At 53.6% G+C, this 26,106-nt stretch overlaps 2 protein-coding genes across 6 annotated transcripts; one reads left to right on the top strand and one right to left on the bottom strand.

Annotated features, from left to right (window-relative positions):
* The first annotated feature begins 2,214 nt into the window (after window positions 1-2,214).
* Window positions 2,215-7,480, top strand: LOC128850746 (uncharacterized). 5 transcript variants are annotated; one of them, XM_054055735.1, is made up of 5 exons: window positions 2,215-2,455; window positions 2,870-2,983; window positions 4,540-4,656; window positions 5,346-5,641; window positions 7,045-7,480. In XM_054055735.1, exons 1-5 carry the CDS (start codon window positions 2,356-2,358, stop codon window positions 7,402-7,404), a joined length of 987 nt encoding a protein of 328 aa, XP_053911710.1. In that variant the 5' UTR covers window positions 2,215-2,355; the 3' UTR covers window positions 7,405-7,480. The 5 variants fall into 5 exon arrangements, 3 of the variants coding, with proteins under 3 accessions (XP_053911710.1, XP_053911708.1, XP_053911709.1); XR_008448060.1 differs by having other exon boundaries at window positions 2,870-4,656; window positions 5,200-5,471; XM_054055733.1 differs by having other exon boundaries at window positions 2,870-4,656.
* Window positions 7,481-16,082: 8,602 nt separating this feature from the next.
* LOC128850736 (ubiquitin carboxyl-terminal hydrolase 36-like) lies at window positions 16,083-23,043 on the bottom strand. The gene is made up of 17 exons (XM_054055718.1): window positions 22,906-23,043; window positions 22,509-22,671; window positions 22,152-22,373; window positions 21,375-21,485; window positions 20,959-21,061; window positions 20,287-20,354; window positions 19,809-19,879; window positions 19,478-19,560; window positions 19,179-19,290; window positions 18,783-18,923; window positions 18,482-18,582; window positions 18,136-18,217; window positions 17,820-18,045; window positions 17,533-17,747; window positions 17,137-17,418; window positions 16,821-16,948; window positions 16,083-16,268 (listed from the first exon to the last, which is right to left on the bottom strand). The coding sequence occupies exons 1-17, from the start codon at window positions 23,041-23,043 to the stop codon at window positions 16,232-16,234; spliced, it is 2,283 nt and encodes a 760-aa protein (XP_053911693.1). The 3' UTR covers window positions 16,083-16,231.
* Between the last annotated feature and the right edge of the window lie 3,063 nt (window positions 23,044-26,106).

The following is a 26,106-nucleotide window of genomic DNA, read 5'->3' as shown; positions in this document are numbered from 1 at the left end:
CCAACACCAGGCTGCAACAACTCAAAACTGTCACCATGTAAAGCTGTTGGCTTTGTCCGTGTTGCAAGGGCTCCTCAAGGGCAAAAGGAATAGCAGAGGAGCCATAATCCTAGTTTACAGTAAGGAATGGGAAGCAAAAGCAGTTAGCTGCCAGTAAGATACATACCAAATCCTTTGACTTCGGTGCAGATCTTTACAATAGCTTTGCCGTTCTGAGGATCTTGCCCCTCACTCTAACTCTCGCCAGAAAAATGTCATTGGAAATGAGATTCCACCCATCTGTAGTGGACAAGCGTGGTCACCAAAATGGTGACTCTCATATCAGGCCAGCACAAGGATTCTATTATACCGAACACTGTGATTCATCTAAACATGGGATGAATTATCCTGTGCTATTGCTTTGAAGGTACAATGAAGCACTGGAGGCGGGGGGGGGGGGGGGGGTGGGGGTGTGCGCGGAGATGAAAACCCTTTCCACTTCCACCCAAGCTGCTTGTAATGTAACTCACACTCAAGTATTTAAAGAAACTTTTGAGCAGAAGCTGCAGTTCTGAGGAACAGGGGGACAGTTCCTTCTCTTCCCCAACTGAGCACAATGTTACTGCAGTGAATTGTTGACATGTTCTGTTACACTTGAACTATGAACGCAGCAATGACGTGGTGCTGGCAGTGAAAGCATCATAGAACCATGAGCTTGGAAAAGACCTTTGAGACCATCGATTCCAACTGTACCTGTCCACTACCAAATCATATCCCTAAGCCCTTCATCTCCCTGCCTTCTAAATACCTCCAGGAATGGGAACTTAACCACCTACCTGGGCAGCTTGTTCCAGTGCTTGAGAACGCTTTATGTGAAGAAATTTTTCCTAAGGTCCAATCTAAAGCTCCCCTGATGCAGCCAGAGGCCATTCCCTCTTGTCCTATCACCTGACACTTGCGAGAAGAGACCAACACTCACCTCGCTACAACTTCCAGAAATCTTACGCATATTCTATCACTTTCCAAGGTCTACTTTTAAGGTTGTTGTGGAAAATGGGGAAGAATGGTTGGCTTCTCGCCAGTAAACAATGCCAAATAAGGACATGTAATGCCCTTATTATTTATCATTATTAAAAAAAATATAGGGGCCAGGGGAGGAAAGAACAGGAGGCAGGAGTGTTCCCTTTGAGGGAGTTCCCTTGACAGGAGTGGAAGGGGACACAGGATATGTGGTGCCCCTTTAACAGGGACAGAGATGCGGCCATCGGGGGAATAAGAGGAGCGGTGGCTGGGGGACAGAATGCCAGTGAGGTATTTGACTGTCGACAGAATAAGGAGGAGACTCCAAGAGAATCATTGGAGAGGGTGAAACAGAACATGCAAAGATATTCCGGGATTGACCCAGAGTCGAAGGCAGGGGGAGAAGTACTTCAGGTCACTTTTGTGACTTGTCGCGGCTACTGTCCCGGCAGCGAGAGAACAGGGAAGGATTCCACCTCTGGGGCCCCTCCACCGAGGCTCCTTTCGGGGGGGACGGGGACGGGGAGCAGCCCCGAGGGGTGCTCCAAAAAGGGGGATCCCTTCTAAGGGGGAAAGGGAAAAAGGAGGTTTGGCGAGGTGGCTTAGAGGATGCTCATGCCCAGGACCAGAGGCTGAGATTCCAGCTGCTCCGTGGCTGTTGAGCCGGTGGAGAAAGTTGGTTTTGGAGTTTGACCGAGGAGGCTACTGGTCGGGCAGCGGGGGATGAGGGGGTGGCAGAACCTGGTCCTGCTCTTGAGGAAAACTCCAACCCAGACTCCCCCCCCGCCCCAGGCTGAGGAAGCTGGAGGAGCTCCTTACAGCCGAGCCGAGAAGCAGCCAGCGCTTCTTTCAGACGGATCACAGGAAACAAACGAGGGGATTGATCGGCTACTTTCCTCCCTCGGCAAATCCAGATGCTGCCCGGGACAGCCTCTCCCGATGAGCCTCCCACAGTTCGAGGGGCGCCCCTTATCTTCAGGGTTCGTCTGTAACGATGAGCGGAGGGTGATTTCTGGCGCGGTTATGGTCTCTCCCCGGGATGTGCCCTCTTTGTATCCCGGGATGTGCCCGTTTGTCTTTAGCGCCGTTGGTGATCCATCCCTGGCAGCAGCTGCACGGGCGGCAGCTCAAGGAAAAGGGAGGCGAGAGAGACTTAGGAAGGGTTGAAAACAGTGGCTGAGGCATTGGAGGCAGGTCTGGAGGCGGAGCGGGCAGCTCTGCTGGTGACACAGAAGGCACTGGTTGAACTGAAAAGGGAAAAGGACATGAAGGTGTTCTCTGAGAGCAGAGAAGAGCATCTGGCACAGGGGCTCAGGGGCTCTGACCCCTGGGCAAGAACATCCACAGGAAGCCTTGATGAAAGTTGGAGCCCAGGAGGAAGAATATACCCTGTTGGCAGACACGGGGGCAGAAAGGACGTGCCCGGTGCGGGTCCCCGAGGGGTGTAAAGCGAATGGTGAGGAGATAAGGGTGGTTGGGGCAAAGGGGAAGGGATTTAAGGTGGCAGTTATTAAACAGATCAGGATTCGGGGGAAAACCGATAGGGACCGGGGGATGCTTTGTTAGTGCCCGAAGCGGGGCCCGAGACTTCCATCTGCAACTAGGGATGGGGGTGGTACGGATTGAGACTATGAGACTTTTGAATTTTCTCGGGAACGGGGGCTAAGAGTGAGCTATCGAGGGTTCTACCCGTCCGGGCGGCTTTTACCCGGCTGCCGCGGGGGGGAGGCGGGAAGGTGGTGCCGCAGCGGGGGCTGTTCCCCCCCTCCCCTCTGTGTGCCTCTGCCCGCGGGACTGCCCGGGCCGGACCCGCCCGGACTCATCGACAGTTGGCAAAGCATTAACCCCTGACTGGGAAGGGCCTTTCCAGGTACTCTTGATGGAGTCGCGCTTCCCGAATCCAGAGCGGAGAGGACCCCCATCCCTGAGGCTGAGGTGACGAAGATGGACTGGCAAGAGCGAGTGAAAGAGCGCTGCTGCAGTGGTTTGGATTGGAACCGTGGGGATATCTAAGGGAGGGGGAAACTGGGAAAGGAGGGGAGAGGGGAAAGGTAGACCTGGGAGGGGTGTATGGAACCCCAGCTCAGAGGGTGCTCGTGTTTGATCGGGATCAACAGGTTATCGACGGGTGGGTCGGTGTTATTCCATGCTTACAATGTGGAATATTGCAACGACCCAGGGGGCATCTGCCTGGGTATTGTGTGAGTGTATAAAGTGTAAATCTAGATGGTATTGTATTGCCGGACGAAGAAGGGCTGAGTGTATTGAGTGTTTCCCTGAGATCCCCCGGTATTATAATTGCGAGAGAGCTCCCCGGGGGGCGAACATCATTAAACTGGAGTGTGGTAAACTCAGACTTATCCCTGAAATTTGGAACGTCTGGGAAAAGGATTGGGAACGTATCACCCAGTATTGCTGAAAGAAATCAAAGAGCAGAGGGCAGGACCGGATTGAATGGTTGGCTTTGTGTCAGTAAACAATGCCAACTAAGGACGTGTAATGCTACCCCTAAAGACCCTCATGATGGACTATGAAGAGGGTAAAGATAAAACCCTAAGGACTGTTTAAAATTTAGTGGATTATTTATGTTTAAGTACAGATGTGGGATGGGTTCAATTTAGGTATAGAAAAATGGTGGAAAGAAAAGTGGATTAAAAGTTCCAACCTCAAGCCAAAAGTTAGATCAAATATTAAGGGAATAAACAGGCTATTGGCATTTTTGACTTGGGGGGGAGATTTAAAATGTCTTTCTTTGGTGACGCCAGCTTGTCTGCGGTGCGGGGTTCAGCGGAGGGGCAGTTGCTCCCCAGTGGAACCAAAATGTAGCAGTTTTGGGGAAATGTATAAAAGGGGAGGGGAGCCTGGACCAGGTGTGCCTCTGGCTGATGCGACTCAGCCTCAGCCACGCACCCAGCGCTGCTTCCTTGCTTTGCAAAACTGAATACCTCATAATAATTTTTTTCATAATAAACTTTTGTTTGGTTGGATAAAAGATTTTGCATTGTCCGTTTATGACATCAGGAAGCTGCCTTTCGAGAAGAATGCCCGAGCAGAGATCCTCAGATCTCCTGCATGAGTGCATGAGATGAAACCTAAGCACCATCTGAAATGGGATGGTTGTCTCAAGTGCTTTAAAAGTCCTTATTTTCCTGGTTCTAATAAGTTTCCCTGCAGTCGTGTCCCTGTTTTTGTCACAGAGAACCTAACCTGTCCAGACATGAGGTTTCCTAGCTTGTTCCTTTGGCAGGAGTGAATAAAGCCGGGCTGGCGTGAGGGTATAAAATGTCCTTGAGGCCTCTGCTATGTGCACCCAAATTGCTTGGGAAGCTTGTGTGTGGGACGTGCGGATGGCACCCGTGTCTCATCTGTGGGTCTGCTCGGTCCCACACTCAGCTGATGGCATGGACAGCCCCCTGCTTGATTTGCAGCCAGGTCCCATCTCAGCTGCTCCTGGCTCCATGAGGTGGGGGAGCCTCCAGCAGAGCAGTCTCGCCCAGACCAGCCAGCTGCTTGCTGCAGTCCACGATCCCTGTTTTCCAGGCACCACCATCCACTGCTGTGAAGGCAGAAGGTACTGCAGAGACTCAGAGCCTGATGAGGATCAAGGAATGGAGGTATTTTGTGGAGTCAGAGCCCTTCAGCATGGGAATAGAGGAGGTAAGTGGAAATCAGCCTCACTTCTGCATTTCAAGTATGACCACCAGCTGTATAGACCCGTCCCACTGGTGGCCCTCAGCGCTGCTCCCAGAGCGGCTTTGTGCCCCTCCAAGCATGTCACACAGCACTGCTGAAGCAACTGGTCATTGGAGGGGTCATGTGGATCGTGTCACAGGGCTGACCGAAAATGTTAACTGCATAGCAGATATGGAGGACATCATTCATCTCATCTCTAATCAGGTGGTTGATAGGAAATTTCTGCAGTGGATTTTGCTGTAGCATCTTGAGAGAGAACAGTCTGCAAGTCAGAGAGAGAGTGAAAAGCGTCAGGAGTCGGATGAGCTGGGATGGAGTCCACAACTCCACTCCAATGGCTCTCACCTCCAGGTCTTTTGTTTCTCTAGAGACAGTCAAGGGTGTTTCTAAGGGCACATTCTGCAGCAGAGAGAATTTATTGCTGCCAGGAGACCTCCGAAATTACTTTAATGTAGTGTGTTAATTAATGCATGAATTGGTGAATATGAGAGAACATTTTTCATGTAGTTCCTCCACAGGAAGGTGTAACAAGTGGAAGATGACATGAGGATGATTTTGCCTGTGTTTAAGGAAGAGGCCCCTTCTGCCACTGTACACTGTGCTGCAGCCGAGTGAGGGCCCGCGGGTCACATTCCCCTTCTTTGGCCATGCAGACATTGTCACCCACGTCATGGCACTGTACAGGGTGGAGGGAGGCCCAACCTATGAGGTTGCGCTGAGCGGGGAGGCTTCGCTTGTCAACTGCCTCGTGGACATCAGAGATCGACTATGGGCTGCAGGTACCACACGCTTCTCTTTGCAGAGGTCTTTGAAACTATCACCAGCGGGTCTAGGGCTCTCTCCCCTCCCAGCAACTTTGTTGGCTATATGGCTTGGAAGTACAATGTTTGAGTGCTACGTCCTGTATCCCAGCTGGTTTTTAGTGGCCATCCCCACCGCCCTCGCCAAGGTGAGTAACACTGACTCTTTGGGCAGGCAGGATCCCAGCGCCCATCTCCAGAAGAATGTGTTCCCAAGACACTGATCTGCTTCTAAAGCCTGAGGTCCAAAGAGATGCTTTTTTCCAATACTTTGCTTAATCAATGATATAATCCAGGGAGGAAGTTAACTGGGGCTTCCCAGCTGCTGTAATTGGAAGGAACATCCCTGACTAATTCCCACTTTACTAATTTTCAGTTAAAAACCCCACCAACGTTTCTGGCTGCTGGCCCCGTATGTGTTGTGCTGCCTCTCCTTTTGCTGTCACTGCAAGCTCAGCAACTACTTGTATGTGGCTGCCTTTTCTGTAATGCCTTAATGCCATCTCCTTTGTTTCAGCTGCTAGAGCACACTTTAAAGTGCAGAGAACTTTATCCTCTTGGGTTTCGTTATCCCTAATCTTCATGGGGTTGGTTTTGCCCCTCTGCGTGCTGCCGTAAAGATCTGTTCCTGTGTAGGGTGATGAGGCACCTACAGCTGTGGGTTCCCCAGGTTAACCTGGGAGACCCGAGTACCCCCATCTCCTCTGCCCCTGCTTCTCTTCTGTGTTGTGTGCATTTGCTCTCATCTCAGTGAAAGCAGAAGGAATTTCCCAGCATCAGGCCCGTGTCTGTAACTCCCCACTCCTCTGTGCTCTCTTCAGCTGTTTAACAAGGTTACGGAAACAGAGGTCACCCTGCGGAACAGTGGGAAGTTGGGATTCACCTATGTGGTGTTAAACCCCAGCGTGGCCACTGCAGACTGCCCACAGCCCCGTGAGCCCATGGTCCTTTCCCAGCACGGTGAGCGCGGAGGATGCACAAGTGGTTAACCACGGCCCCGTGTCCGGCTGCCCAGGATAGGCTGTAGGAAAAAAACAGGGGAAAATAAACAGAAAAAAAATGAAAAAAAAAAGATAAAAATAAACCCAACCAAATAAACAAGAAGTATTGGGAGAGGGAAGGCTGTAAGCAATCGCTGCTGGGGGCAGAGGGGACCAAGCTAGCACAGTCTTACAGACTCCCTAAGTGGCCTGAGCCATAGAATCATAGAATCACCAGGTTGGAAAAGACCTCTTGTACCATCGAGTCCAACCATTCCTATCTGACACTAAATGATGTCCCTGAGCACCTCGTCTACCTGTCTCTTAAATACCTCCAGGGATGGGGACTCCGCCACCTCCCTGGGCAGCCTCTGCCAGAGCCCGATGATCGTTTCTGTGAAAAGTTTCTTCCTGATATCCAGTCTGAACCACCCCTGGTGGAGCTTGAGGCCATTCCCCCTTGTCCTGTCCTTTGTCACCTGGGAGAAGAGGCCAGCACCCACCTCTCTCCAACCTCCTTTCAGGTAGTTGTAGAGAGCAATAAGGTCTCCCCTCAGCCTCCTCTTCTCCAGGCCAAACAACCCCAGGTCCAAGTGGGTCACCTGGAGCCAGAAGAGATCTCCCTGAAAGGAAAGGGGAACTTTCCCAGGTTCTCCTTGGACCTCCCCTGGAATATCAAAGGTGAGCACTGCCTGTCTGCTCCCAGGAAGATCCTCTGTTCCCCACCCCACCTCCTCCACGTCTTCTGTCCCCAGGGCAGCTCACACCCACTCCACCAAGCCTGCAGGTTTCGGGGCTGCCAGACCAACACTCAGCCCTCTGGTTGCTTCCTGAGTCTCTGGCAGGTGAACCTGTGGGCTCTGCCCCAGGAACCGTCCTACAGAGCTTGCCAGCAGAACTGTTGGAGTCCTGGAAAGGTGATGGCTGGATAGAAATGCTCAGGAAAGCTGTAATAGAGGCTGGCAGGGATTTTGGCAGGGTTGGATTTGCATGATGTTGCAGGGGATGAGGTGCTTCTTTGTGGGAGGAAGACTGAAAGGGGGGGAACGTCAGGATTCAGAGGGGAGCAGCAGTGGAAAATCATGTCTTCATTTAAACAATACTTTTCATTTGAGATAGTCCAAGGTCTTTTGCATCAGTACTTGTACTCTGTTTCAAGGGCGATGCCTGTTATTCTCCCTCTTCTAAACAAATGCAAATCGAGACATGGAAAGGTTAATTGATGAAAGAAAGGCTATCAACCCAGTTCGTCAGAGAAGAGTGAACAACATCCAAGAGCTCTGGTTTCTGTTTACCTGTACCTGGGTTTTCAAGCATAAAATATCTTAATTCCTATTTAGGTGTCAATACTCTGAAGTTTTTGTGTATACTGTGTTACTGGAGTTGTCTTGTGGGCTTAGAAAGTCTTCCTTTTTTTAAGGGTCTTGATTTGAATAACAATACAGTGAACGCTATAATGATACCTGCTTTTAGCCTTCATTTCTGAAAAGACAATCTCTGAAACTCTAAATTGCTATGCAAATGCAAATAAATAGTGGTGAATTTTTTCTTACAGATGCAAAATTTTTTCATGCGCTTACCAGTTTTCAGGATCAAAACCTTAAAGCTTAAAAAGAAAGGAGAAGTGTCTCAGAACTAATTTAATATTGCAATGTGAATTTTCAGGGGTTTCAACCTTTGTTCAGGTGGGATCCCCAGAAGGGTGCAGCCCTATGCCATATCAGAAAGCACCTCCAAATAGCTAGATTTTTAATTTATTTATTTTTATTTTGTTTGTACTTAGACGTCTGTAACAACTGCCACTGATAGTGAATCAACTATACTGGAAAATTAATACTGTGCAGTATTCTGAATAATGACCCTATTTTAATGGACATTGTTTGTCGGCAGCGATCCATGACTATTAACTTGTAACACCATTAGTGACTATCTCAAACTGACCATGGCAGTTTGAAGCAGGCCAATTGTTACAGTGTCCACACCGACAAGCTCTATGCTCACTATGGCTAACAGTGCAAAACTGCCCTTCTGGAGCTTCTGGAGGTAGGAGGTGTATGTAAACATGGTTTTTAATTAGATCTATGTTAGGACCCACTTTTCACCTCATCTCTCATCCCTAATATGTAGAAGACCGGCTGTAAGCTTGCTATTATTTCTCCGTTAGGGCCTATGATCCTCAGTCACGTGCATGTAGAAATACCACAGATGAAGCCCACCTGAAAGCACTGCTCAGACTGATGAGAGCTATACCACATTTACCCTGCTCGAACCGATTGACCTGCTCAGATCTGGAAAACAAATAAGTGATTGAGGAACTTTGCTATGTGTCTGACACTGACTTCACCTGTTGTGTCATACAGATAAAGCAGGAGACCAGAGGCTGGTGAAAAGCCCCATTACAGCCATTAATTGTCCTCAGACATAGCAGAAGCTGAAGAGATGACTCATGAGCTCATGACTAACTGCACCATCAGCCGTTTGTGATGACAGCCCGTACAGAAAATAATGCACAGTGGGGATAATAACCCCTTGGGGGTGAGGTGGCCCATCCAGAAATGCATGGTGGTGTAGAAGAGGTGGCATCAATGGATAAGAGAGCCAGGCCACCACCCTTGTGAAGGGTCAGAGCAAGCGTCCCCTCCCCTGGGGGTGTCCTGGGTGCTGCTAGTCTGCACTGGGCCAGGGCCAGGAGCTTGCTTGAGGAGAGGGTGTTGTTTGTGTCACAGACAAGGATTCTTAGAACAGAAATGGCTTTCCACCCATGATATCTGTCCTGCTTATTAAGTTTTAAGCTGTGTGTCACGGATTCGTATGGTTGGGTCCTTCTGGCCACACCAGCTAAATTCTCCCGTGACAAGAAATCAAGGAGGAAAGGCTTACCTTAAAAAGTACAAGATATGAAGGCAAAGCTAGGCCCTAAATTATGTGAGAATGAAACTAAGAGCAGCAAAACAAGTAATACTGCTATATCAGAAGATATTGTCAAGGATTTCGTTAAATCCTCTACTTTCCTATGGACACGGTGTGAAATCTTTCTCTACAACACATCTCTTTGTTGAACTGTTTTCATAAAACCATAACTAAGTATCAAATAAAATGAAACAAAATGACAAGTATAATAGTAAATATATAATTCTTAAGCAATTGAAGCCTTTCAAACTACATAACAAAATTAAATCAAATCAACTGTGACTTCCCAAATTTGGCGTATTTGCCAGGAAGCTGGAAAACCCTCGTCAGAATTGCATACTTTTACTTTTAACAGCTGGTAGCAAGGCGTGGTGATTTAAAGCTCTTGGACTCAGCTTAAGACACATGTTTTCTCAGTGACAGTTACCTAGTTAAAATTTCTTATCAGACATGAGTAGTAGGTACCTGTTTCAAGACTTTTAATGCTTATCCTCTGTGACACTGATTATTTGTAATTCTGTGGAAGGTGTGTGTCTATCACTGCAGATTTTCTGTGTTGTACCCAGTTCAGTTTCATTCTTCCAGCTTGAGCCTGGTATGTTCAGAACCGAATATTGAAGATGTTGGAAAAAATAAATTAAAAATGTTTTATTAGACCTTAAATGTTCACTGCATTTCATTTTACTTATGTATTCAAGATATTGCAGAGAAAAGCACTTCGAAAACCCTCAGCATTTTTTATACAACAGAAAGAAAGCTGGAGAAGATAGAAACAGAAAGTTATATCTACTGGCACTGAAGACAAATTATGAAACCAGACATGCCTATGTGCCACTGTCATATTCATTTATCATTAGAAGGAACATTTCAAAACAGAAAGCGGAGGAAACTCTTTCACCTCTTGTATAGGAAAAGAACTTGAAGATCACAACAAAAAATATTCTTTGTTAAAGATGACAGACCTTATGACCCTTCGTTAATTTTTTCTATGAGAAGCAGTTGAAATATGTTGAATTTTACTTTACACAGAGCTTGCATAGTTTACCTTTTCAGGTCTTGACTTTTTACAATAGTCAAATATAAGAAATGTGTGTTCCTATTTCTAAATTTCTTGTTTAGGGGAAATGATTTCTTTCCCTAGAATAAACAGTCCAGTGTGACAAAATAGCAATCCTGGCAGTAGAAAAGGTTTATAGTTTGCTATAGTTTTTCACAAATAAAGAATTACATGAGTGACAAACGTTCCTGAAAAACACCTTATGCTTAGCACCAATAGATGGCTCTTTAGTTTTGTGTCCAACATAGCATAATCAGGGTTCTTTGGGGAGTGATATGGTAATATTCCTTTTTTTTTTTCTTTCATTTGATCTGTGCTATAGTATCTGATTGTCTGGGAGAATTCCATTCCTCAGGGTGATTTTGCGGAGGAACATTTGAGAATGTATATTGAGGATTGTTGTATTTAATTATGTGGCAACTCATGACTGAACTGCTGCACCACTAGGGTAGTGCAATATCCAGGTAAGCTCCCTTTCCCTCATTCACGGTCATTTTTTACTTCTTCAACGCAAAGGGTAGACTCAGCTCTCATAAATTTAGTCCACGAGACAGTCTAGGGTTCGTCTGAACTCTGCATTAGTTCCAGAGCACCCAGCAGAGCTCATATTGAATCATTATCTGCATAAACCCATAAGGTGGCAGGTAGCCGTGGTGGGGAGATTTTGTTTTTCACTACGGGGGCTGTGATGAATGTTACAGGGCTGGGGCAGAACCTGGTTAATCTAAACCTGCCACCTCCTCCTCTCTGTGACACTTCTAGCTGGGCCATGGCCCGCGCCGCAGCTGCAACGGGGTTGTTTGTGTGATACTGAGGACTCATGTCAGCCTTGAAGCACATCTGAGAGTCCTTGCTCCTGATCTATCAGCCCCATCTCACAGCTTGTAAGTGAGGTTTACGTGGATGTTTTCACTCCTGCAAGGGGACAGGTTACCTCTTCCAGGGAGAACCACGGCCCAGACAACCCAGCCACAACTGCCCATCTCAGATCTGTCCTGTGGGCAAGAACCACCAAACAAAAGATCCATCCATGGGGAATGGTCTGCAAATGTAAAGGGACGATGGGGCCATGCTAACCCTCCTTTACCAAGGACCATCCCGTGCCTCCAACACTGAAGAGCAACAAGGTCCAAAGTGCTGGTTCTGTCTCTGATAGATGATTTGGAGAGGGACTGTTCACAAAGGCTTGTAGTGACAGGACTAGGGGCAATGGGTTACCTTAAACAAATCATTATCCCCTAAGCAACCGGTATCACATCACATTTCACGTCACTATTCAGCTCTTTTTCCTGGTTGTATATGTTTAAACCATGTTTGTGGAAGCTGGGATGGATGAGGGACCAAACCCAGTTTTCATGAAACTTATGGGCAAATGAGGACTTGGCACCTAGAGACAAGTCTAACTAGGGAAAAAGTACATTTATCACCTGTGTTGTATTGCCAATAAAGCCCTACAAAGCCAAAAAAAAAAAAAGGCAGAATTCACAGATGATTTAATAATGTGCAGGTCTGAACCTTTTGCAAGAGGCAGCGGGGTTACTCTCCCTTTTCCATTCTCCCAGCCTCTCTCTGTGCTGGTCATTGTTTGGCAGGATTTGATGACTGTTATTCCACATTCAAACATTTAATTCGAGATATTTCATGTGTGTAAAAGTGGAAAGTTTCATTGAAATCAATCTCTGGTACAAAGAGTTTGAAGCAAACAGTCAGTGGGATGCTACTGGAATCAATTACTCTCCTTTGTCAATGAGAACAGAGAATGGAGCCGTGGGTTTGGGCTGTGACGGTGACAATTCCACTGAAAAACCCTCTAGCTGGTTTCTGCCATGGAACAAGTTGTCAGCGGAGGTTTTAGTGACATGGGAAGCTCAAAAAGCAGAGCTGATTGAAAACTGGGAGTTTCCCCAGGGGAAATTTCTCAGTGAGACAAAATTGTCAAATGCCCCACAGTTAAGTTTCCAGCAACAGCTGGAAACCAAAACCAACATTTTTCTTTCGGAATAGGATGGTTCAGACTGAAAGGCTGAGGCTTTGCATTGCCTCCTCTATCTTTCCCTCAGTGACAAAGCTGTAACAAAAACAGACAATAAGGGAAAGCAACTTGAAGAAATAACAAGTTTTTCACTCATAAAAAGAAATGTTCCAGGTAACTCCTCAGCCTTTTTGCACTTTTGAGAGCCTATTGCTTCCTCTCTGCAAGAAGTACTTTCTTCATATTCTCACAGTGACGGAAAGCAGATGCAGCTGAAAGGAGCAAAATTGAAGATCTGGGGAAAAAGAGAAAATCCATGAAATATTTTGCCGGGCTTCTCCCCACCAGCATTTTCAAACTAAAATACATAGAATGGAAATTTTCATTAGTCACAGTTTCTGGAGAAATTGTTTCTAACAAATGCCTAAGGGCACGTAAGGGCAGGAATGCCCGCGCCGGGCTGCCCACCGCCAGGGTTGGGTGTTTGAAGCAGCAGGGCCTGATGGACAGGATCCCCCAGGAACCCTCGGCTCAGCAGGGTCCCTCCTGCAAACGGTCCTCCCTTGTGCCCACCTTCCTCCAGAGCTGCAGCCCCTGCCCTGGCAGAGTGGACAGAGCGGCAGCAGCTCCCGGGAAGCGCCCGTCGGCACTCACCTGGCCTATCTCTGGCTGCCCGGGCGGGATGGACTCAGCCTGGGCAACGGGGCCCTCAAAGCTCTTGCTGGTGCCGCGTGTTCTGGGGAAAGCAGAGGAGCACGTGTGTTAACACGCCCAGCCTCGCTTATACAGACTCCAGCTTCCCTCTCCACCCAGTCCTTGCTCGAGGAAAACCTCGCGGCTGCCCTGCAGGCACCTGCCTCAGCAGTGCCTTCCTGCCCAGTCCTGCTCCTCAGCAACGGGAGGGAATGCTCTGCAGGCACAGAGGAGGCAGGAAAGTGGGAAAGCAAAGTGCACCTGCGTGAGAGAGGGCACCTGCAGCCCCTGAGCCGCCCGGCCCTGCTCAGCCCCCCCGGGAGCAGCCCCTGGGCACAGCCCGGGTGCTCCTGCACCAGGCAGACACGCTGACAGCCAGAAAGGGCCCCGGGCAGGCGGCAGATCCCCGGCCCATGACCCGCAGCCCCGATGCTGCAGGCAGCAGTCCCCGAGCCCGCAGCTCCCCGAGCCGCGCGGCCCCGATGTGGCGCTCAGCAGGTCGGTGTCCCCCCTGAGCGCTGTGTCCGAGCCCCGGGGCAGGACGAGTCGGTGCGGGCTGTCCCGTCTTCCCCCCGCGCTTCCCCGTGGCCGCCCCGAGCGCAGCTGCAGAGCTCCTCCATCCCTGCCCGCCCCGTAATTGGCGAGGGGCACGTCCAGAGGGGATCCACCACCCCCGGGGTGTGTGAGGGGAGAGGGGGGAGAGGGACAAGAGACGGGAGAGAGGGGAGAGAGGGAGAGGAGAGGGGGGAGAGGAGAGAGGAGAGAGGGGAGAGGAGAGAGGGAGAGGATAGAGGGAGAGGAGAGAGGGAGAGGAGAGAGGGAGAGGAGAGAGGGAGAGGAGAGAGGGGAGAGTGCAGGGGAAATGCGAGGGGAGAGGGAGATGGTGAGGGGAAAGGACAGGGTGAGAGGAGAGGATATGGCAAGCGCAAAATGACATGGAGAGGGGAAAGAGACAGGGCGAAGGTCAAAAGGCCACGGCGAGGGGGAACGGAGATGGCAAGGGGAGAAAGGACACTGTGAAGGGAAAGGGAGATGGTGAGCATGAAATGACATGGCAAGGGGAAAGAACACATCGAGGGGCAAAAGGACATGGTGAGGGGAAAGGATGCGGCAAGTGCGAAATGACGCAGTGAGGGGGGAAATGACACGGTGAGGGGAAAGGGAGATGGCAAGGGGCGAAAGGACACGGCGAGGGGAAAGGATACAGCGAGGGGAAGGGCATGGCAGGGGGAAAGGAAATGGCGAGCATGAAATGAGAGGGCGAGGGGCAAAAGGACACGGCCGGGCTGAAAGGACACAGTGAGGGGCAAAATGACATGGAGAGGGGGCAAAGGAGATGGCAAGGGGAGAAATGACATGGAAAAGGGCAAAAGGATGCAGTGAGGGGCAAAATGACACGGCGAGGGGAAAACGACACAGTGAGGGGCAAAGGGGCATGGCGAGGGGAAAAGGAGGGTGGGAGAGCCAGGGAACGGGGAGGAAAGGCAGAGGGGAGGGGGTGGGGAGGGGAGTAGGTAAAAAAAACTCCATTGACACTCAAAGGGGGGGAGGGCAGTGGGTACCAGCCCTGTCCATATGGGAGGTGGAGAGAACGAACAACGGACAGAACGGCACAGGGAGCAGGAGCTCAAATCTGACGTCTCTGGCTGGCTCCCTTGGCAGGGTAGTACTGCTTCAGAACCACCGCTGGTTTTTCAGTCGCTGGCAGGGAGGTGTTCTTTTCCTAGTCCATTTCATCATTCCTTTAGTCTTCTTTAGACGTGCAAAGGCAGGAGGTGTCCTGGGGTCAGAGCACAGGGTTTTCTGTCTCCCCGCAGCCAGAGGGCTGGACCCGCACTGCTGTTCAGGGTGGAGGCAACTCCGCATCTCTCCAGCTGTGGCATCACCTCTCCCACTCGCCCCAGGGGACGCGCTGCCCCGAGAAGGCTGGCAAGGCTGCCCCGCTTCAGGGATGGCACAGCCATATACTTTGTTCATGGAGTCCTTAAGTAGTTCCTTCACTATGTGGGACGCTTTGCGGCTCCCAGGTGGTGTGCTGGCCTCATGGTCTGGCTCGGGGCTCTGGACAGCTGTGGAGAGCCTGGCTCCATCACCAGCCTGGTGTTGCCAGGCACATATTGCTGCTGCACAAACAGAAGAGACGCTAGCCCCCCACCTGCCCGAAAAGCACTCTTTTGACTCCATTCTCTTCCTCTTCTTCCCCTCCTTCTTCTTCTTGTCCTTCGTCTTCTTGTGCTCTGCACCCAACTCCTGGCAGCCTGGCTCCTTCTGGTCACCACTGGGATTCCTGCCTGCCTCCTCCCACATGATGGACACCGAGTTCCCGGGCGTGCGACTCCTCTTTCTGGGCGGGCTGGAGGTGTCATCTTCGCCATTAACAGACTGAGATTGAGGGCTGCCGTCTGCCCTATGGTGGCACTTTTTCAGAGGGGAGCTGAGGTCCTCAAGGGCTGATAATGTGATTTTCAAGGGAGGCTTTTACGGATTCGGCAGTTTCAGCACAGATGAAGATGTGCTGAAAGACAGGAAAAGATGCAGACATGGTCTGAAAGCCAGGCCCTGAGTGGGAGCCCCACCCTTCCTCACCATCCTGAGATGCACGAGCACAGCACTCAACTGCTGCCATCTCAGCCACAAAATCTGAATAACACCCTGCTCTAGGGCAGCAGCTGCAAGCTGCTGCACAAACAGAAAAGACTCTAGCCCCTCACCTGCCCAAAGACAGAGCCCTTCTCCTCCTCTTCTTCTTCTTCTCCTTCTCTTTCTTCTTCTTCTTGTCCTTCTTCTTCTCCTTCTTCTTCTTCTTCTCCCTCTTCTTCGTCTTCTTCTTCTCCCTCTTCTTCTTCTTGTCCTTCTTCTTCTTCTTGTGCTTCTTGTGCTCTGCACCCAACTCCTGGCAGCCTGGCTCCTTCTGGTCACCACTGGGACTCTTGCCTGCCTCCTCCCACATGATGGACACCGAGTTCCTGGGCGTGCAACTCTTCTTTCTGGGCGGGCTGGAGGTGTCATCTTTGCCATTAACAGACTGAGATTGAGGGCTGCCGTCTGCCCTATGGTGGCGCTTTTTCAGAGGGGAGCTGAGGTCCTCAAGGGCTGATAATGTGATGATGATTTTCAAGGGAGGCTTTTACGGATTCGGCAGTTTCAGCACAGATGAAGATGTGCTGAAAGACAGGAAAAGATGCAGACAAGGTCTAAAAGCCAAGCCCTGAGTGGGAGCCCCTCCCTTCCTCACCATCCTGAGATGCACGAGCACAGCACTCAACTGCTGCCATCTCAGCCACAAAATCTGAATAACACCCTGCTCTAGGGCAGCAGCTGCAAGCACACATGATGGCCTGCCCCACGCCAGCCCCACACAGAGCACACGCTGTCCCACGGGGGACAGGGAAGGAGCAAGTGTTGCTGCAGCACGTGCCAATGGCAAAGGTTACAAGGGAGACCCAGAGTAAGATCTAGACCAGGCTGGTGCCTCCTCATCCCAGGGGACACCAGAACATGGCGAGGGCTTGCAAAGCTCCCTCCCACCTTGTGCTAACAGTCAGAGGCACCGCCCTGCTTCCGGGATCCAGAACGAACCCTGCCAGCCCAGGAGAACAGAAGAGCCGGCTGCCAAGATCACTCCTCGAGCCAGCTGCCAGGCCAGGCGGTTGCTTCATGGACTATCGGAAGATTGCTACTGGCCCTGCTGCCTGGGAGCAGCTGGCACCACTCACCTCAACTTGCCAGAAGGCTGGGAAGTGGAATCAGGGTGGGTGGTGTCCATGGGGTGCATCTGCTCTGGAAGCTGTGGCTGAGGTTGTGTGCAACAGTCATCTCTGCTCACCGCCTCCAGAGTGCTACCCTGTAGTTATGGACATGAATAAAAACTTGGTGGTCTAAAGAAGAGATTCTGTAAGCCAAGAGGAGAAAATGAAAAAGGGGAGCCCAGAGAAAGGGGAGGGGGACAGGCAGCCTGGGGAAGGAAGTGAGAGGTGGCAGAAGAAGAATCAGAAGGCGCCTACTGAAGACTGGGCAGAAACTCAGACTCACCTTTTCAGCAGAGAGTGCCATCTTCTTGGCTGGTGGTGGTGATGTGGAGCTGCTCCGCTCCACAGCACTGACGGCCAGCAGGGACCTCTTCAATTTAGCCCGCCTGGAGCCTTCTGGAGCAGGTGGCTTGACCCCAGGCACAGCAGAGAGGTGCTTTCGGAGCTCCTGCAGCAGCTTGGAGGCGGTGGGAAGCTTTGGCCCTGTACTGAATGTTCTACAGGGCACAGACACCCCAACCTCCTCCTGCCCAGACAGCTTGTTTGCAGGCTGTGTCTCTGGTTTCTAGACAAAGACAGACAGTGAGTTCAGTGAGGAGGGAATTCAAGGGGCACGGCTCACCCAGGAACCCTTGACTCAGCAGGGTCTCTCCTGCAAACGGTCCTCCCTTGTGCCCACCTTCCTCCAAAGCTGCAGCCCCTGCCCTTGCAGAGTGTTCCCTAAGTTTCGCAGCCCGGCGCGAAGTTTCCCTAAGCACATATTCCCTAAGTTTTGCAGCCCGGCGCTGATCCGGTGGGTCCGCTGCCACTGCAGGGAGAGGCGCTCCACAGGAAAAAGCACCTTCTTTGGCACAGGGATGCCGTCGCTTTGCATCCCTCGGACATGTTTGTTGCCTGTGGGGAGAGAAGGGTGGTGAGCGGCGAGTAGGGGCTGCAGGAAGGGCTCCCCTCGCCCTCTCTACGTACGTTGCTTGGCAGGATTAGCACTGTCACCAGCCTCCTTGAAGGGGTTGAGCAGCTCATCCTTACCCTGCAGACGGTTCAGCTGCTCGGAGGCGCTGTGCTTGGTCGGTTCCACCTCCGTCTTCCTCTGCTGGGGCGCCTGGAACGAGATGGCCAGTATCTGGTGCAGCTTTCGCCCATCCTTCCCATCCTCCAGCTGCTCCTTGATGGCCATGGTGCTGCCCGGTGGCTGCGGGGAATGGAGGGGTCGGTTGAGCGGGTGGGGTGGCAGAGTGGACAGAGTGGCAGCAGCTCCCAGGAAGCAAGCTTCAGGACTCACCTGGCCCATCACTGGCTGGCTGGGCGGGATGGACACAGCCTTGGCAACGGTGCCCTCAAAGCTCTTGCTGGTGCCGGGTGTTCTGGTGAAAGCAGAGAAGCGCATGTGTTAACTGTGAGGGGGGCGCCTGCAACACTCTCCTCAGAGATGCACAAAAGAAACAGGAGCTAAGCTTCAAGGAGGTGAGGTGCTCTCGACCTACAGCTCTTGATCCACAAGGGCTGGACCTCTCCCTGCCTCCCTGCACTGAGCCAGCTCCGTCCCACACCCTGGCTCGTGCTACCAGCCCTGTCCCAAATGCCGAGAGCAGTGGCCAGAGGAGCTGGGAGACACAGGGTGCTCTCACCTCAGGTAGAAAAGCACATAGGCCTGCTGGTTCAGGACCACCTTGATGGAGGTGAGGCAGACAACGGCATCATTCATTTTGTACCACTGCCCATTGCTGGCCTGCAGAAGAAGAGAGAATGGGGTTGGGTCGCATTTGGGGACCTTCCTGGCCTGAAGAGCAGCAGGAAAGGCACCCAGTGGCAGAGCTCTGCTCCACAAAACCCACAGGTGGCTCAGGGCTAGGAAAGGGGATTTGGCGAAAGAGGACCCACCGGCACCCAGCCCAGAGTGGGTACCAAGAGAGTGCGCACTGGGCTCACCTTCACGTAGCAGTAGTAGTGTCCTGAGTGGCAGGAGTACCCAGAGTGCACCAGCACGGCGTAGAGCTCGTAATTCATAGGGTCTCCTTTGTCCTCAGACAAGTAAGGTCGGATGTCCAAGACCTCAGGGTATGTCACGTCCTGTGGAGAGACGACATCTCAGGAGCCCGCACAACAGACCGCTTTCTTGCCGGAGCAACAGCTCAGCTGTTCTCCGAGTCCCATGTCTTGAGAGAGGAGTGCTCGCTCTCCCCGGACAGAGGTCACAAGGAAGCAAGACACCAGGATGAGCTCAACTACCACTGCAAAGCTGGAGATGGGCTGCAGCAGAGTTCGCACCGTGCACTGTGGCTCAGGCCAGGAAACAGCCCCAGCTCTGGAGTGCCAAGTACTCACCTTGTTGATTTTGCCTCCACTGAAGATGGAAAAGCGCTTCAGCGAGACTATGAGAACACTGGAGGCTCGATGGATGCTGAAGCGTTTGATGGCTTGCACTTTGGTCTTGCACCTGCACAGGAAGAGCTCGAGCTATTCAACCTGTTCCATGGCAGATGGAACTGTGATCGCCAGGTCCTTGCCAGCCCTGGCCAAGCGGCTCCAGTGAAGGCTTCCATGGCTGCGTACCTCCTGGTTTAGCCATGGAGCAGCTAGAGAAACCCTGCCTGCTTCCCCCTGGCACAGGCCCACACACTCACTTGTCACACATGTAGGCGTTCTCCTCGCACAGCATCTCTGGCCTCACAAACAACTTCAGTGCCTGCGCGATGCTTTCAGCTTCCTGCAAGGACAGAGGAGAGGTCAGGGCACAAGCAGCCTGTCCACGCCACAGCCTGGCTCCCTTCCGAGACACTGGCCCAAGAGACAACACACAGTAGGAGGCAGCGCAACAACAGCATCTGCTTCCCTGCCGCCTGCACTGGGACTTGACAGCAGCAGCTTAAGGAACCCTGAGGCACTAACGGTGCAGCTGCCGCAACAGCCCCTCCAAGAGCTGAGCTCCTCCCCATCGCGACCCTGCCACACTACCTCGATCTCCACCGCCAGGTCCAGGAAGGGTTCATAGGTGTCCGAGGGCCAATTGCACGCTTTGCACATCACTGCAAAAGAAAAAGCCATGAGCACTTCCTGACACAACACCAGCACCCACCACCATCTCAGCACAGCGCAGGCAGTGCAGGATTCCCCCTCTCCGCCTTTGGGCACCAGGATTCACCACCTGGCAAGGACGAAGGCCGGCAGTTCCACTTTGTGTAGGGGCAGCAAGAGTTGCCAGAGAGCTGGCAACACGGGTTCCTTTGCTGGTGGCAAGGACCTGGGGACCCACAGCTAACAGCTTTTACCATCTCCACCACAGGCATCACGGCCCGCAGGGATTGCAGGGTGGACCAGCTGCAGCTCCAGATAATTTACACATACTTAGTAATTTGCCCAAAAGATTTTCCCTGCAAGGCTCTCAGGGAAGCAGCAGCCCCGAGACCTACAGGCCCCGGCAGCCAGCACTCACCACGCGACCGCAGGAAGCCACCAAAGATCTGGTGAATCAGCGTTGTGGTCTGGCTCTGCTGATCCAACCTAGAGACAGCAGCATGGTATCTCACACTGCCCCTCCGCAACGGCCACCCCACGGGCCACCGCTGTGTCCTCGGGACACCTCCCCGGTGTGTTCTGGCCAGCAGAGAGCTGGCAGCAGGTGAGTCACAGCCCCTGTCACTCTGCTCCCTGGCTGGCACAGCTCCAGGGGTGGCACCAGGCTGCTCGAAGCAGCACAAACCCCTGCCTGGAGCTCCGCACTGGGCACTGCAGGCAAAGGCAACGCAGCTTCCCGCAACACAGGGCTCCAGGAAGCCCTCCCACCCGCAGCCACAGAGACGGGGCTCAACTAGGAATCACACCTGGATTCCTCGGCACCTGGGACAGGATCCTAAACCCACTGCACCCTTAGGATTTGGCGAGAGGAGCACAGCTATGCTGGGCCAGAGGAGTCAGGGCAAGGGAGCAGGTGGACAGCAGCCCAGAGCTGTGTCACCGTGGGGCAGAGCTGCGCCCCGGAGTCAGCACCTCTCTCCAAGCCAACCCTGGCGACGCGTTCACCCCACAGTCCCCTCCCACAGGCACACAGGAACAGTGAGGGGACAGCAGAGAACGGCAGCACGGGCTGTCAAGGGGTCCCACGTACTGGGTGCAGCCATTCAGGCAGGCCCTCTGCATGGCATTGATGGTGAAACCGAGGAACTCATGTGCATCCTCCTGGCGGCCAATGTGGATGTGCGTGGCAATCTCTGTATCAGAGGAAAGAAGGAATCAGTCCCAGCACGCGCTCCAACACATGCAGGCCTTGCTTTTCCCCCTTCCTCCCTCACTCCCTCTCTCCCTCCCTCAGGGCAGGGACTCTGGGGCTTGACTCCCCTCAACCCAAACCAGATGTCAGACTCAGGCTGGCCACAGGGGAAGCCCCACGCAGCCCCTGGCAGGCTCCAAGCGTCAGCTCTGAAGAGCGGTCTGCCAAGACCTGTCCTGATCTCAAAGGTTCTGCTCCTGCATCGCTCACTGTTGCCCTGCATGGCTCTGAAAGGGGAGCAAAGCTATCCTTACTCTTGATGTCTCTGACGAAGGCCGTGGGCTCTATTGCGCTGCCGCTGCTACTGAAAACCTGCAGTATGTGCTTCTCCATAGTGCACAGCATGCAAAACTCCCCTCGCTGGCCTGAAGCAGGAGAGAAGACGTTGGGGACAAAGCCAGGAGCGATGGAGGCAGTCCACGGGATGGAGGATCTCTGGTCCAGTACAGCTCAGCCACGCGCCGTCTTCCCCATGAGCTTGGTGCAGTGGCGAGTTCGGGGCCATCCTGGCTTTGCAGGGAGCAGCACATGCCACCCCCAGCTGACGCAGCCCCAGTCGCAGCACCAGCTGCGACATCCCAGGCAGGACAGCATCCATGTGGATGGAAAACAGATCCCAGGGCCAATCCCACCAGAGCCCTAAGGACAGGGCTGGAGCCCCGCAGGCTCCCCTTTGTCACCGATTAGAGCAGTCCACACCGGGACACCCCCCGGCAAAGTCCCCCAGAATGAGCGGCGCCTGTCGGTGCACCATCTTATGCCCTGCCTTCACGCAGTCCCCACAGGCACAGACTGCTCAGCCCCCACAAAGCCAGCAGGTCCCATTGGACCAGTCTTAGTCCCGGTTATGTCCAGCAGAGTCAACGCCTTCGCGGACAAATGGAGCCACAGCTTGGGAATGCTGCTGTGGCTGCGAAAAGTCAGATGGACACAGGAACGACCTCTTGATGGAGAAACGAGGCAGGAGGGAGCAGACAAGGCACGTCCTGACACACACACAACCTCGCCAGAGCTACTCCTCTCCAACTCACAGGTCTGGCTGTGCTCCCTGGAGAGCAGGTAGTTGGCGAGCGGAGGCGTGTAGGTGAGGCACTGCATGGCGGAGTTGAGGAAACACGTGTTTCCCAAGTTTTGCAGCCCAGCGCCGATCCGCTGGGTCCGCTGCCACTTCAGGGAGAGGCGCTCCAAGGGGAAAAGCACCTTCTTTGGCACAGGGATGCCGTCACCTTGCATCCCTCGGACATGTTCGTTGCCTGTGGGGAGAAAAGGGTGGTGAGCACCGAGGTGTGGGCTGCAGGGAGGGCTCCCTCGCCCTCTCTACATACGTTGCTGGGCAGGCTCAGGGCTGTCACCAGCCTCCTTGAAGGGGTTGAGCAGCTCATCCTTACCCTGCAGACGGTTCAGCTGCTCGGAGGCGCTATGCTTGGTCGGTTCCACCTCCACCTGCTCCTGCTCCGGTGCCTGGAACGGCGTGGCCAGCTCCTGGTGCAGCTCTCGCCCATCCTTGCCGAACTCCAGATGCTCCTCGATGGCGATGGCGCTGCTCGGCGGCTGCGGGGAACGGAGAGGTCGGTCAAGCGGGCGGGGTGGGCGCCAGAGCGTTCCACTCCAGCGCGCTGCATCCCGTGGCCACGGCAACGGACCCGACCTCTCGCCTTCCCCCGCGCCCCCCCGGACGCCCCATCCGGTCCCCTCCGCGGTCCCCGAGCGCCTCCCGCTCAGCCCCTCCCGCCCCTGCCGCCGCGGTGCCGTCTCGGCCGTCCCGTCCCGCCCCGCTACGCTCACCCATCCGCCTCGCCGCCGCTCCGCGCACGTGTCGCCGCTCCGCACAGGAGAGCCGCAGCACCGGACCCGCCCCGTGTCCCCGCGCTCCGCCTCCCGGGGTGGAACGGGGGCGGGACGAGGGCTCACAGGGGGCGGCATCGCGCTCCTCCCTCGCTACAACGAGGGCACAGCCTCCTCGCGCTCCTCCTCCTGGGGTGGAACAAAGGGAGAACGAGGGCAGAGCCTCCGCGCTCCTCCTCCCGGGGTGGAACAGGGGGAGGGACAGAGCGCGCGGGCTCCTCGCTCCTCCGCTCAGGGGGGAACGAGGGCGGAGCCTCCCTCGCTCCTCCGCTGGGGTGGGAACAGAGGGAAGAACAGAGGGCAGAGCCTCTTCGCTCCTCCTCCCGGGATGGAAACAGAGGGCAGACCCTCCTCGATCCTCCGCTGGGGTGGGAACAGAGGGCGGAACGAGGGCAGAGCCTCCTCGCTCCCCCGCTGGGGCGGGAACAGAGGGCGGAACGAGGGCAGAGCCTTCTCGCTCCTCCTCCCGGGATGGGCACAGAGGTAACAACCGCGGCGCCTTCGCGTTCCTCCTCTCCGCGGTGAACGAGGGCGGAACGGGGGCAGAGCCCCCGCGCCTCGTCGCTCCTCCTCTGGGACGGAACGAGGGCGGCAGCTGCGGATCCTCTGCACTCCTTTCGTCGTCGAATGAGGGTTGAACCTCAGCGCTTCCGCGTACGTCTCGCAAATTCTCCAAAGGCCGTCCGAGATCGGGAGCTCAGCACTCCTGCGTCCGGGACGCTCCACCTCGAGAGGCAGAGTGAGAGACGGTTGAGCGCGTCCCCATCGCCAGGGCAGCGAGTGGGCGTGGCCGCGACTGCCCATTGGCTGAGAGGCCGGGGGGGGTGGCCTGGGTGCTGAGTCTGGTCTTCCCATTGGTTGTTGTATGGAGGGGGCGGGTCCAGGCGAGGCTGCTCACACCCATTGGTTGAGTCGCCAAGGGGGCGGGGCCGTTAAGCAACGCGGGGGGTGGGGGCGCAGACGGATGAATGATCCAGCAGCCCTTAATCCCCATAGTGACCCTGGCAGCCCGGTTCTCGTTAAGCCCTATAGTCGTGGTGGTCCCCGTTAAGCCCTGTGGTGGCAGTGACCCAGTCCTTGTTAAGCTCCGCAGTGTCGGGTGGTCCCCGTTAATCCCCGTGGGGGGGGACTGGGACCCCGTTAAGCTTCACGGTGGCCCCGGCAGCGCAGTCCCTGTTGAGCCCCGTGTTAGAGGGGGGTCTCATCCCCGCTAAGCCCCACAGGAGGGGGTTCAGTCCCCATCGAGCCCTGTGGTGGCCCTGGTAGCTCAGTCCCCATTAAACCCTGCAGCTGCCACTGCCCTCCCCACGCGTTCGCTCCCGTCCATCCCTCCCCACATCTACAGCCCCATCAGGTCCCCCCCCCTGCGGGGAACCCCTGTGATTCCAGAACTGGATGAGGAGACAGAAATTATGACACAGGGACTACACAGCCAAAACCCACCTGTTAAACAAGCGGAAGTATTAAATTGAGAGACAGGAGCAGTGGCACGCACGATACAGCTCTGTTTTCTTTCTTTTGAATTTTTCTCGGAATTTTTTTTTTGAATTTTTTCCCCGGAGCGGGGCTGTGAGGGGGTTACTGCCAGCAGGCTCCCAAGGCTGCAGACAGGGAGCTCCGCAACACACATTGTCAGAGATTAACCGAGAGGTGGTTATAGTAGTAGGATAATTAAAATTAAAACTTTGTATTTTGGTAAAATCATAAACACCAAAGTGCCCCTTAATCCCCATAGTGGCCCCGGCAGCCCGGTCCTCGTTAAGCCCTGTGGTGGCAGTGACCCGGTCCTCATTAGGCCCCACAGTGTGGGGTGTTCCCCGCTAAGCCCCGTGGTGGCCCTGGCGGCCCAATCCCCGTTAAGCCCCGTTGGGGTGGACGGGGACTGGGACCCCGTTAAGCTTCACGGTGGCCCTGGTGGAGCAGTCCATGTTAAGTCCTGTGTTAGAGGGGGGTCCTCATCCCCACTAAGCCCCATAGGAAGGAGATTCAGTCCCCATCAAGCCCTGTGGTGGCCCTGGTAGCTCAGTCCCCATTAAACCCCGCAGCTGTCACTGCCCTCCCCACCACATTTTCTCCCGTCCATCCCTGTCCCACATTTACACCCCCATCAGGTCTCCCCCCTGCAAGGAACCCCTGCCAGTGGAGAGCAGGAGAGTGATGATAAGGAGCTGATAAGATGAGCAGTTGGGGTTGAGGGCAGTTGTGGGTAAGCTCATAGATCCTGGGCTGGGAGCAGCAGTCAGGAGCTGTTCAGAGGGAGCAGGATGAGGACAGTGGCAGCAAGACAGCAGCACCATTGGCCTCTCTGCAGCTCAGCATCCTGGGCAGAGCTGAGAGCTGCCAGTCCTGCCTTGGGCACAGTGTTGCGGTGTGCGGTCCGCAGAGACCATGTCCAGGAAACCAGGTGCTTTCAAGGTATTTCCTCCAAAGAGCTCTGGAGCACAAATCAGAACTTGTCCTTTGTGCTCCTGCATGGGTGGTGAGTTTGGCCTCGGAGAGGTTCAGCTGGAGAATTTCCAGTTTGCCTTGTTTTTCCAGGGTGTTAGGAGAAAGTGAAGATGTTCTAGTGTTCTGTGAGCATGTAAAAAGCATTCAGGAACCACGACGGCTTTAATGAAATTAAATATTTTGAAAAGACTCCAGTCTTTCCTGAAAAGAAAAGTGGTTTAATAGTGTGGAAGAGTTGGAAGTTGTGAACAAATCTGGCCAGCTTCACTCTAGGAATTAAAGCTGGATCAGAAAAAAAATGCCAGGAAAGCCGGAATTCTGAACACTCAGCAATGAACCTGTTTGTATGCAAAAGTCTCTGTCATTAAGTAGAAAGGAGGAGTGAGGAGGAAGTGAAGCGCTGGGTATTTGCTACAAAGCAGAGCATACCGGGATGGGGAGTGGGGCAGTGGCAACTCTCTGGATGTCCACGCTGCCCTGGGGGGACAGGTCCTTTTCCCTTGGTCTTCTCCGCTCCCAAGGGTTAGAACAACTGTGTGACAGCTCTGCCTTGCAGGTGGCCTGGGTATCCTGCTGCACCCTCTGTTGTGGCTTGATCCTGCCTGGTTCTCAGTGCTGTTGTCCTGGGGACTCCTGCAGCAAAGATGCTCTGGAACAGGACAACATCTCACCCCAGGATGAGCAGTACCCTTG

The sequence above is a fragment of the Cuculus canorus genome, unplaced genomic scaffold (assembly GCF_017976375.1).
Source record: "Cuculus canorus isolate bCucCan1 unplaced genomic scaffold, bCucCan1.pri scaffold_65_arrow_ctg1, whole genome shotgun sequence".
Classification (NCBI taxonomy): domain Eukaryota; kingdom Metazoa; phylum Chordata; class Aves; order Cuculiformes; family Cuculidae; genus Cuculus; species Cuculus canorus.
This window is presented reverse-complemented; position numbering and strand designations above follow the sequence as displayed.